A 10164-nucleotide genomic window follows, 5' to 3' on the forward strand; every position below is an offset into this window, starting at 1 on the left:
GGATGGTATTTGCAATCAAGTCTTGGAGTTGTTGAACTGACAAAGAAACAAAGGATGCTGATTGACTACTTGTGCTAATCACTTGCCTCACAACAGATGTATGGCAAGTTTCCTCACCAACAACTTGCTTGGACTTATACGTAGGGTTCACATTCTCAACAAACATGCCTTGTAGTGTAAAGCCAGGTTGATGAGAATTGTCTTGACTTGCTTCGTTAGCATTTTGTGCTTCTAACTTGTTCATCAAGGTGCAATTTGAGGATCTTTCTCTTCCACAGTTTTGGTGAGCTAGTCAATGGCATGAGCCATGGTCGCCAATTGTTATTCCATCGAAGTGGTGCTAGTGGTCATGACTTGCATAGCCACCGAGCGAGACAAATCTGAGTGATTCAATGAAATTAAACTTGAGGACTACTAGGAGATGATCCTAAGTGTGAGCCTGTACTTGAGTTTGCATCAGAAGCTACAGGTGTTGGGTGTGGAGAGAAACCTCATGACAGAAAATCCTTTGAGACAAAAGTGGACTTTTTCCATTCCCTCACTTCCATTTGCTTTGCCCCGGACGTGGATACTGTGATAGATTTGTGAGACTTGCCTTGTGCTTGCTTTGTTGCTTTGGCGGTCAGCATAACCCCATGCGTCGCGAGAGCAATGGTTGCCTTGGTCTTGCTACTGGTGATCGGACCCGTAAAAGTGCTGTTGTTGATGGTCATGACAGCGGCATTCTAGCTGGCATTCTTATTGATCAAAGCAATTTTGAACTTTCTTTGAAGCCATTATGCTTGATCAAACATGACTTCGAGAAGATGCTTTAGGAGAAAGAGATGAGAGGCAGAGAGGTCCCACTGGACATGTGTAGACACCCCATTTTTGACCAACCTTATGACTCAAACGTCATCGATTGAGTGCTCGGTGATGGTGCATGTTGTGCTCATTTAGAGGTTTCGGAGTTGTGGCTGAGAGCCTTGCCTCCGGGCCTCTGAACTCTTTTGTGCTTCGGCTCGGTCTGAGGACCGAACTCTGTTTCTCTTCCCAGAGGGAGGGAGAGGTCTCGTAGAACATCTCTTTGTGGTCGTAGACCACTTTTCGTGGTCGTAGACCGCTTTTCCCATTTGGAGACTAGTTTCCGATTTTTGGAGCCCTCGGTCGTGCGCCTTGTCTCGGGACCGCTTAACGTTCTCCATTTAGCGTGGTTTTTGAACCACACCTTGTTTCCTCTATCTAGAAGGACACTGTGGTTCGGGAGACCACTTTTGTGGTCGTATACCACTTTTGGTGCTCAACAGCTGGGTTTTGAGGCTCCCGGCTGTGCGTTTTGCCTCCCGAACTCTTGTTTTGCATCCGTGTTGATTTGTTTTTGGTACAAACCTTGTTTTCCTTGCTTGGAAGGTGGTACAAGGGTGGGAGACGAGTTTTTCCCCTTGTAGACTACTTTCCTTCCCGCCAGCCGGTTTTCTGGTCGGGAAACTGGTTTTCTTGGTCTTTGGGCCACCTTTTCTGGTCTTCCACCCCACCATTGCCTTGCTTTCAGTGTGGAGGCCACCAATTCCCCCTGCCGACCACTTTTTTTCTAGGAGACCACTTGAAGTGGTCGGCCGACCACTGCAAGTAGCGGGCCGACCACTTTAAGTGGTCGGCACCTCTCCCACTGTTTTGGTAGACTGTGTAGACGCCAGCTGTGCCAGCTGGAGGGCACAGGCTGTATCCTTCATACACGTGTATGGAGGGATTGCAACCAAGTTTTAGCTTCTCCAAGAAGCTTGAACCTTTGTTTTTCTATAAGAGAGGCTCTCCCTCTCCATGGGAGAGGTTCTGAAATTTTCCTAAGGCATAAGCATATATCTCTCTATATCTCTATATTTTGTGCCTAAAGAGTGTGTTGTTCTTCACTTTTGCACCACAACCCTTAACCATACACCCCCATCATTGAACTGAGGTTCTTGGAGGACATTTTTGGAGGTTAAAAAGCTGATTCTTGGCTAAGAGATCTGCTGGTTTTGCAGTGCTTCAAGGGTAACCTCTTCTCTCCCTTTTAAGCTTTATTTTGGTTGCTCTCTTGGTCTCATTTGCATGCTTATTTAGGCCTTGCTTTCAACTAAAAAATGTTTTGTATCTAAGTGTTTTTGATGTTTGTTTAAGGCCTCTTGGGTGTTGAGGGTCTTCTACCCTCTTGCATGCCTTGTTTGGCCTTGTTTTGTGCCATGGTTTAAGGCCTTTGAGCTAGTCCTTATTTGTCCTTCTAGCCACTGAAATCCAATGGATTTTCAGTAGTAGGCATGTGGTTTTGAGGCCTCAAATCAGAGGGGGGGGTGATCCACTCTCTTATTGTTTTGTTTGCTTGCATTTTTGGCCTATCAAAGGAGCATGCATCTTCATACTTTCAAGGCTTGGTTCAGGCACTTTTTCATGACTTTTAGGGCCAGCCTTAGCTCTGTCTATGGCTGGTTTGGCCACCTTCTATTTGCTTCTTGTATGTGTAGCGTATTCCCATTTGTGGCTCATCAAAGTAACATGTCTTTCTAGCATGTATTGGCTCCATTTCAGTAGATTTTTGGCCATCATTTGACATGTCATGACTCTATTTTTGGCTGGTTTGGTAGCCTCTTGCATGCTTCATATGCTTGTAGTGCAAATCTTGTTTACTAGCTTTGTTTGCATGACGTTTGGCCCAAATCTTGTTTACACTTCACTAGCTTCGATGCTTGAGCTTCTCAACATGCATTACATGGGTTGTTCGCATGATTCTAAGTCATTTTGCATGCCATTTCAGTGCTGGAACATATGCCATTGTACCCCATATTTCATCCTTTCAATGCTTTTGGAGAGTTGTGTTTTGAGCCATAAGCTTGGGCCGATATGCATGCATGTTTGTATAGCATTTTGAGTTTCTATCTTAGCATGTATGGCCACTGATTTGGACATGGCTGAGGCCTATCCATTTTGGTTTAAGTCCATTGTGCATTGAGTATGCCATGTGGTTCATAGTATTGAGAATGCCATGTTATTGCATGATTGATTATTGCATTTGTGCATGCCGTGTCCACTGCGTAGCGTATGCTAGTTACCATCTGCATTGTGTATACTAGTTGTCATGAGCATTGTGTATGCCATGTAATTCATAGCATTGTGTATGCTAGTATGTTAGTTGCATGTTTTCATGCTTGTCCCTTGCATCGTATTCATATGCTTGTTTCATTGCATTGAATGTTTGCATGCTTGAGCCGCATTGTGTATGTCATGCCATGTTATTTGTTGCATCGTGTTTGGAATAGGAGTTAGTCCAAACACGGGAAACGAGGGGCGTTTCATACTCGAAGTGATGAAGCGTGCCTCAATTCTCGGTCGTCGACACTCTTGACTATACATGATAGAGTTTTAGGCTTTATGTGCTCGTGTGTGCATTCATTTCATATTGAGTTGTGCAATTTGGCTCCTCAGCCATCATGCATCGAGACGCGTGATTGGTGGCCCAAAGGTCGAGAACCACACCCCCTTGTGCTTATGTAATGAGAGGGAGGGTGGTTGTGCATACATGTGTTGCAAATACTTTGCCATGCCCCTTTTTTGCTCTCTGTTGCAGGAAACTGAAATCTGGCAGCAGAAACTGGTCGGCCGACCAGATAAAGTGGCTGGCCGACCACTTTTTCTGGTTTTCAGCACAGAAAGTGGTCGGCAGATGGTCTCCAATGCCAACAACTGGTCGGCATCCCTCCTACAGATTCTCATGATGGAGTTTCAGCCTTCTGGAGCTTTTTGCAGTGTTTTGAGACCAATTGCAAACAGAGGCAAATCAGGGCATCGCGATGCATTTTCGCATGAGGTGACCGGTCACGCATCCTTCGTCAAGGCAGAGTTGAGGCAGCCTATTTCATATAGTTTACATGCTTATTCAATTGCTAACTTAGTTAATTTGTTAATTAGTTAGAGTTGTGTAATAATTAGCTGTACTTGTTATTCATTCTTTTGTGTAATAACTAATTTAACTAGATCAGCTCAGATTAGTTAGTTGGTTCTGTATTATTCATTCAAACCCTCCGTCAAGAGGGCACAACTGTTGTAAAAAAGTGTGCGTGTGTGTGATGCATGTCTTCCAACCCCCATTTCTTTCTCCCTTTTATTTACCAGCTTACGATGGTTAGTTTTAGGGCATGTTTCAATTAGCATCCTTATGCTCGCATGTTTGCATCCATTCATCTGTCTTGCATGCACCGGGCTCGGCGCATCAAACTAACTACATTGTATTTCAATATCTATTTGAATACATGTATCAACTTGCATTTCACATGATATGGTTAGAATAGTCGAGCCTATTTTAATTGCATTTTCGCATGTGTTGCATTTGCCATCTTAACATGAACTAGGATCATGCATGATTTCTAACTAGTTCTCTGTTTTGGCTCGGAGTACTCGGTGAGTGTTTATGCTTTAGCATCCTTGCATGTGAGTGAGTGACTGCCATAATAGCATGCTTACTATGAGGCTAACTGCTTATGTGATATAACTGCCCGAATGCCTATAGGTGAAGGTTGGATTACTTGAATTGGAACAATTCATTGATTGCGAGTTTTAAGACCACTTGAGGATGGCAAAATCCGCATTTTGGCCTACTTGCAAGTAGCAAACCGCTTTCAAAAACAAACATGAGATGTTTTGTTCCAACATAGGCGACGCAGTCTATACTTGTATGTTATGCGCATCACATAGTAATTCTAGGTTAATAACCGAAAGAAGAGCACATGTGTTTTCAAAAATAAGATATCATGTTAGTAAAGGCCGATTTCTGATCGGGTGAGCGGGGGTGCTCATTGCATGACCTTCCGCTCTCGTACCCAAGTTCCCGAGCCGAGGAAACTTTGGTGATGACGGACGTGTGGCCTTAGGCACGAGTCAAGGTTTCCTAAAGTTCTCAAAAATAAAATATTTAGCTGGCGACTCTGTATCTAGCGAAGCAGTCCATGTTTGGCACTTCTTTCTAAAAATCAGTTTTTTAAAACGATTTTCTGGATTTGGACTCTTTGGTGATTTATCAATCTCGCATTGCACTTTGCGAGATTAGATTCAGAACCGTGACATATGAGTCCGAACTATAGTGAGCCCAATGAACAAAACGGGATTTTCCCGGGACGTTCGGGCGCGCCTACAACATGCCAAAATTTGTAAACATAAATTTCGTATCCTGCAATTAAGACGTGAAACAAATGTACAAATAAGTAATTTTATTGATTATAATAAATAGGTACAATCCTCTGTAGTTTGCACTTTTACAAAAGAGTGGATCCTCTGATTCGATCTCCGAAATGGGCGTAATTCAATGACTGTAAAAGCTTGTTGTTGAACTAGACTAGTTGATGAATTTCTTCAAGTCTTCGAATGGAGAAACTTGAAGAAGAAAGGCTTGATCGAGGGCTTGAACGGCTTGATCTCGAACGAGTCTTGAAATGATCTCCTTAAAAGGAGAGACCAAATTTGTGTTTGTAACTTGAAAAGATTGGCACAAGTTTGGAGTGCTTGATAATCCTTTTTTTTTTTTTTTAGTTTGAGGAATTTTAGAGAGAATTTTAAGAAGAGAATTTGGCAGAGTCTCGAGATTGCTTAGGAGCTTGCAAGACCATTAGCCAAAGAAATGTGTCTCTCCCTCTAATAAGAGCCTCTATTTATAGGCTTAGGATGAGAGGATTAATTTTGAAAACTCCAAAATTGACTCCAATTTCCAAGAAACAAGCAATTTACTTCTTGATTTATGGACATGATTTGCATTCAAATTTAAATTTAAATTTGAATTATTCCACTAAATTTTGATAAAAATATCTTCATTGGCCCCACACTTTTGGGTTGACCCAATTGTCAAAATAATTTCTTTTGGTGTGACCGATAATTTAAAATGGGTTAAGATCCATAATTATAGTAAGACCCATACCCATTTGAAAATTTTGACCAATCAAAGAAAATTTAGTTTCCTTGATTAATATGATGGTGATCAAGACACATGAAAATTTAAGTGTCTACACTCTCTTCCATACCCGAAACCATATAGATCTCCAAACCTTGATTTCATCTTTTTTTTTTTTTTACCAAGAATCCACCCTTTGTCCTTTTATCAAAGTTGTTAATCTCGCCGTAAGCTACACATTGAATCGATTGGATCATGTTATTTCGCTGGCTCACTCCTTGAGTCTTCGTCTCTTCTCTCCTCTCACAACCTTGATGTAAGAATATTTTTACCAATGTATATCAATATTTTGGTTTGAATATGTATTAATCTCATGATATGAAGGTGTGATTTGGAATGGGTGATATATATACATATATATATATATATATGTAAACACTAATGGTGATAGCAAGTTTTGTTCTAAGATTTGTGGGAGATTTGGTTATTTCTTAGTTAAAAATAATGTGTACATCAATAATCTTGGAAAATTAAAGAATGGAAAGAAAATTCCTAAATTTCTTGTGAAATCTAAAATTGTTGTGCCTAGGCCTTAGTGAGTAATAGGAAAGGAATTAATGGGTAAATTGTTTAATTGTTGAGATCCCTTGTGTTGAGATGAAATTTGATTTTTGAATTGTTGCTTGTTGTGAGATATGGTTTACCCACGCGGGGAAATTGAGATACCCACTTGCCTGATCGTGTGAGGACGACAAATGTGAGAATGTTTGAGGTGTCCACGTGCCCGATCGTGTGATGACGATAAATGTGGAAGGTTTGAGGTGCTCACTGCCCATCTGTGTCAGGACGGAGAAATGTGGAGTTAAGTGAAATGATGTGTACTGGGTTATGAGGTTGAGAAATTAATGTCCATAAGTAAAGGAACATGGTTATGCATAATTTAAATCAAATTTTTATATACGTGGTTAAATATATTCTCTACTGGGTAATTGCTCATTCCTATCTAACAAATTTCAGGACTTGTTGAACCGCAACCAGCCCAATGAAGAAGAAACTGCCCAACTCTCTTGTTTAAAAATTCAATGATATTTTGAATTTGTAATGTAATTGTTGAAATTTTACTTAGTTTGGAGATTATGGGCCCCATTTTGTTCATTGAAGGCCATGTATTTAATATTGTACATCGTGGGGCATTTGTTAAACTTTTTCTATCTTCTTGAATTGTGAATGCTTGAATAAGTATTTTGTAACCTTGAAATTATAGTTCAATGAGAAAGAGAAACTTTGGTATTTGTTGTGAATTTGAGTTGGATATTATATGTACATCTCTGCCGTATTAGATAGTTTATAGTTTCAGATTTTGGGGCATTACAACCTTGCAATAACTTGTGTAATCTATTTATTGTAATTTTAAATGACTCAGTTCAATCTTAGAGGAACTTTCACTAACTACCTTAAATTAGAGAATGACTTGAATATTTAGCCATAACAATAATTAACAGTGATTATTAACAAGTGTGTCAGCCTAAGCTCTAATGCTCATTGATGGCCTTCTATCTAAAGACTGCTTACTAACTTCTGTGACCTGGGTGTCACATAGGTTAATTAAAGACAATGGAAGAAATTCAAATCAAATCTAAAACAGTTATGGCTCTGATAACAAAAAAGTCCCACACTATATAATCTTTGTGATAGAAACAAGAAGAATCAGAATCAGAGTTATATTAGAACTAGGCTTTAACTTGCGTAATCTATTTATTGTAATTTGTAAACAAACAAAAAAAAATCCAAACTACTTGATGATAATGGCATCTTCTCACAATCATAAGATCGCTCTTACCAGTAAGGGGAACAACAAAATTTACAAGTAGGCTGTTATGGAGTTAAAAAAAACAAAAAACAAAGATGTAAGAAACAAAATAATAAAAACAACAAAAATGATACCAATGAAATAGTTTAAAAAAAGACTCAGTTCAAACTTTCAGATCATTTCTGTTAAAAGCAAGAATTGTTCATCTTGTCGGATTATTTGCTTTCCAGACTACCCATTTTATTGATGTAGAAGATGCTATTGAGAATATTTATTCTCTTATGTAAAGTAAAATTTTGAATTAGTGTGAATGGTCACAAAATGATTTTTTTTTTTTTTTTTTTTTACAGGATATTATCTGAACATGTAACTGGTTAGATCAAAACTGTTTAAATTCTCTTCAAATATAAGTGGCTTCGAATAATTGCCATGATTATCACATTATATACCAAACGGTGTATATTATCACATTACAGCAACAAACACAATCAATTTTTAATACCTGAAGCTACAAAATAAGAATTCAAGAAGTGAATTAATTCATTGATTTAAAGTCAAAAACCACATTCAGATACAAGAGACAAACTCAATGTATTAGAAGGAATGAAACCAGAAATACATCAAAGAATCCTCAATCATGCCATTACCATCACAATGTTCATCACCAACATCACATATCTTCTCAGAACTCTTATCTCCAAGATTGTACAGTAAAATCTTACCCGGTACATGCAACACCATAAATGAGTCCTTATCGTCTTTTTCATCTCGTACAAGTGAGAGTATAGCAAACGAGTAATACATAGGGTCTCACGAGAGCCTTTGCATCATCTGGGGAAACGCAGCTCTAACTGAACCAAGATCAACATGGTACTTCACAAACCACCCAGAGTAATCTCTTTCCATCTCGTAAACATCAAATTGAATCCTCGAATTGCATATTATAACGAGATGCAAATGTTCATTCAACTCCCCGTAATACCTAAATGGCCTCGCTTTCCAATCCTCATGAGGAATTGGAGGCATTGGAATAGTTCCAATGCACTCCTCCTCCACGTTGAAATATAATGAGTCCGCCGATGTGCTGAAGTAGTTAATCGCGCCATTCCAGTAGACCCCCCCAAGAAATTCAGAATTTTGATTTGCAGTGAAAGGTTCAGCACATGCCCTCCAAGACCGAGTCTCGGATGAGTAAATCTCAATCTGATAACAATGCTTGTTTCGATCATAATCAATTGACAAAACATGATCAACATGCCAAACGCAGACCACTTTGTAGTGAGGTGATCTTGACAGGTCAAACACTAAATTCAAACCTTTATGGCCATCACGGGGTTGAGGAAGCGACTTGAATTCCTTGGTGGTAGGATTGAGGATATGATAGCGAAATTGATAGTAGCCTCCTTCAAGGTTGGAATAGCTAGAACAACATAATAATCCATGGCATGAGCTCAAAATCCCTTTACTTGATAGGCTTGGAATTGTTGTCAAAGGTGTCAAGTAGACACAATCATTGTCGTCGCTCAAGATTTCACTGTTTTGAAGAGGGATGAAATTGAGTTCTGCATTGCGGCGTCTCGTGGATGAGTACAAGAATAGGCCGGAGACAGGGCTGGAGTTGGGATTCCGACAACATGCGAAGTAGGGATTGGTGATGAGAGAGAGCCAGTGTTTGGATACAAACTTGAATTGCATGAGTGATTTTACTGGTAACTTTATCAGGATTTGGGTTAAGATGTCATCGTTGGCGGCAACTTTATCTATGGAGGATGAGTGCACAGACATGAGGGACTTTGGGGGAATATGTTTCAGTCTTGCTTCAACTCTCAGTATGTGGCTTGAATTATTTTTGATCAATCAGATTAAGCCATTGTATATGTATTGAACTTAGTTTTGTGATTGTTGTGTATCTACGAGTGCTCTGTGTTTCAAACATTGTGCAGTACATTGTTGAATATTTTTAGTCATTGACAATGATAGGTTGCTTGTTGAAATTGGCCTTTGACAAGGTCAGTAGTGTTCGTTCCACACTAGTCAATTCAATTCTACATCAGGGTATACTGTTCCCAAGCTTCCACAGGAAATTTCTACATTCTCTGTTTGGCAAGCACGAAAAGCAGGGTATAACAGAAAGAGACTATCAGAAAACATTAGAGCACAATTCTTAATTGCTAAGTGTCAGGAAATGAATTGGTATTGGTCGCGTGAAGTGATATCAGGAATATTCAGGCTTTGTTTGACATGCTATGTTTGGGCTAAAATAGTTACAAAAAGACAAAATAATTTTTTTAGTCTAATAAGATAAACATCACATCCAAACTATAATCATTTTATTTTTCTCTCACAAAAAGTCAAAAAAGGCAAAAAGTTTTTCACAAACGAAGCTTTTTAATCCCAGGCTAAAATAGGCAACAAGTTAAAAAGTCAACTCACATCCCAAACAAAAATTAAGTGCTACAGTTGT

At 39.3% G+C, this 10164-nt stretch overlaps 1 protein-coding gene across 1 annotated transcript; it reads right to left on the minus strand.

Moving 5' to 3' along the window:
- Nucleotides 1–8222: 8222 nt before the first annotated feature.
- LOC145789759 (F-box protein At5g07610-like) lies at nt 8223–9552 on the minus strand. Its single transcript, XM_082867111.1, has one exon. The coding sequence runs from the start codon at nt 9483–9485 to the stop codon at nt 8511–8513; it is 975 nt and encodes a 324-aa protein (XP_082723237.1). The 5' UTR covers nt 9486–9552; the 3' UTR covers nt 8223–8510.
- Between the last annotated feature and the right edge of the window lie 612 nt (nt 9553–10164).

The sequence above is a fragment of the Camellia sinensis genome, chromosome 1 (assembly GCF_055761805.1).
Source record: "Camellia sinensis isolate YWXY chromosome 1, ASM5576180v1, whole genome shotgun sequence".
NCBI lineage: Eukaryota > Viridiplantae > Streptophyta > Magnoliopsida > Ericales > Theaceae > Camellia > Camellia sinensis.

What these genes read in the sequence shown, in the direction of transcription:
- LOC145789759 (XM_082867111.1), bottom strand. Translation starts at nt 9,485, where the DNA reads ATGTCTGTGCACTCATCCTCCATAGATAAAGTTGCCGCCAACGATGAC.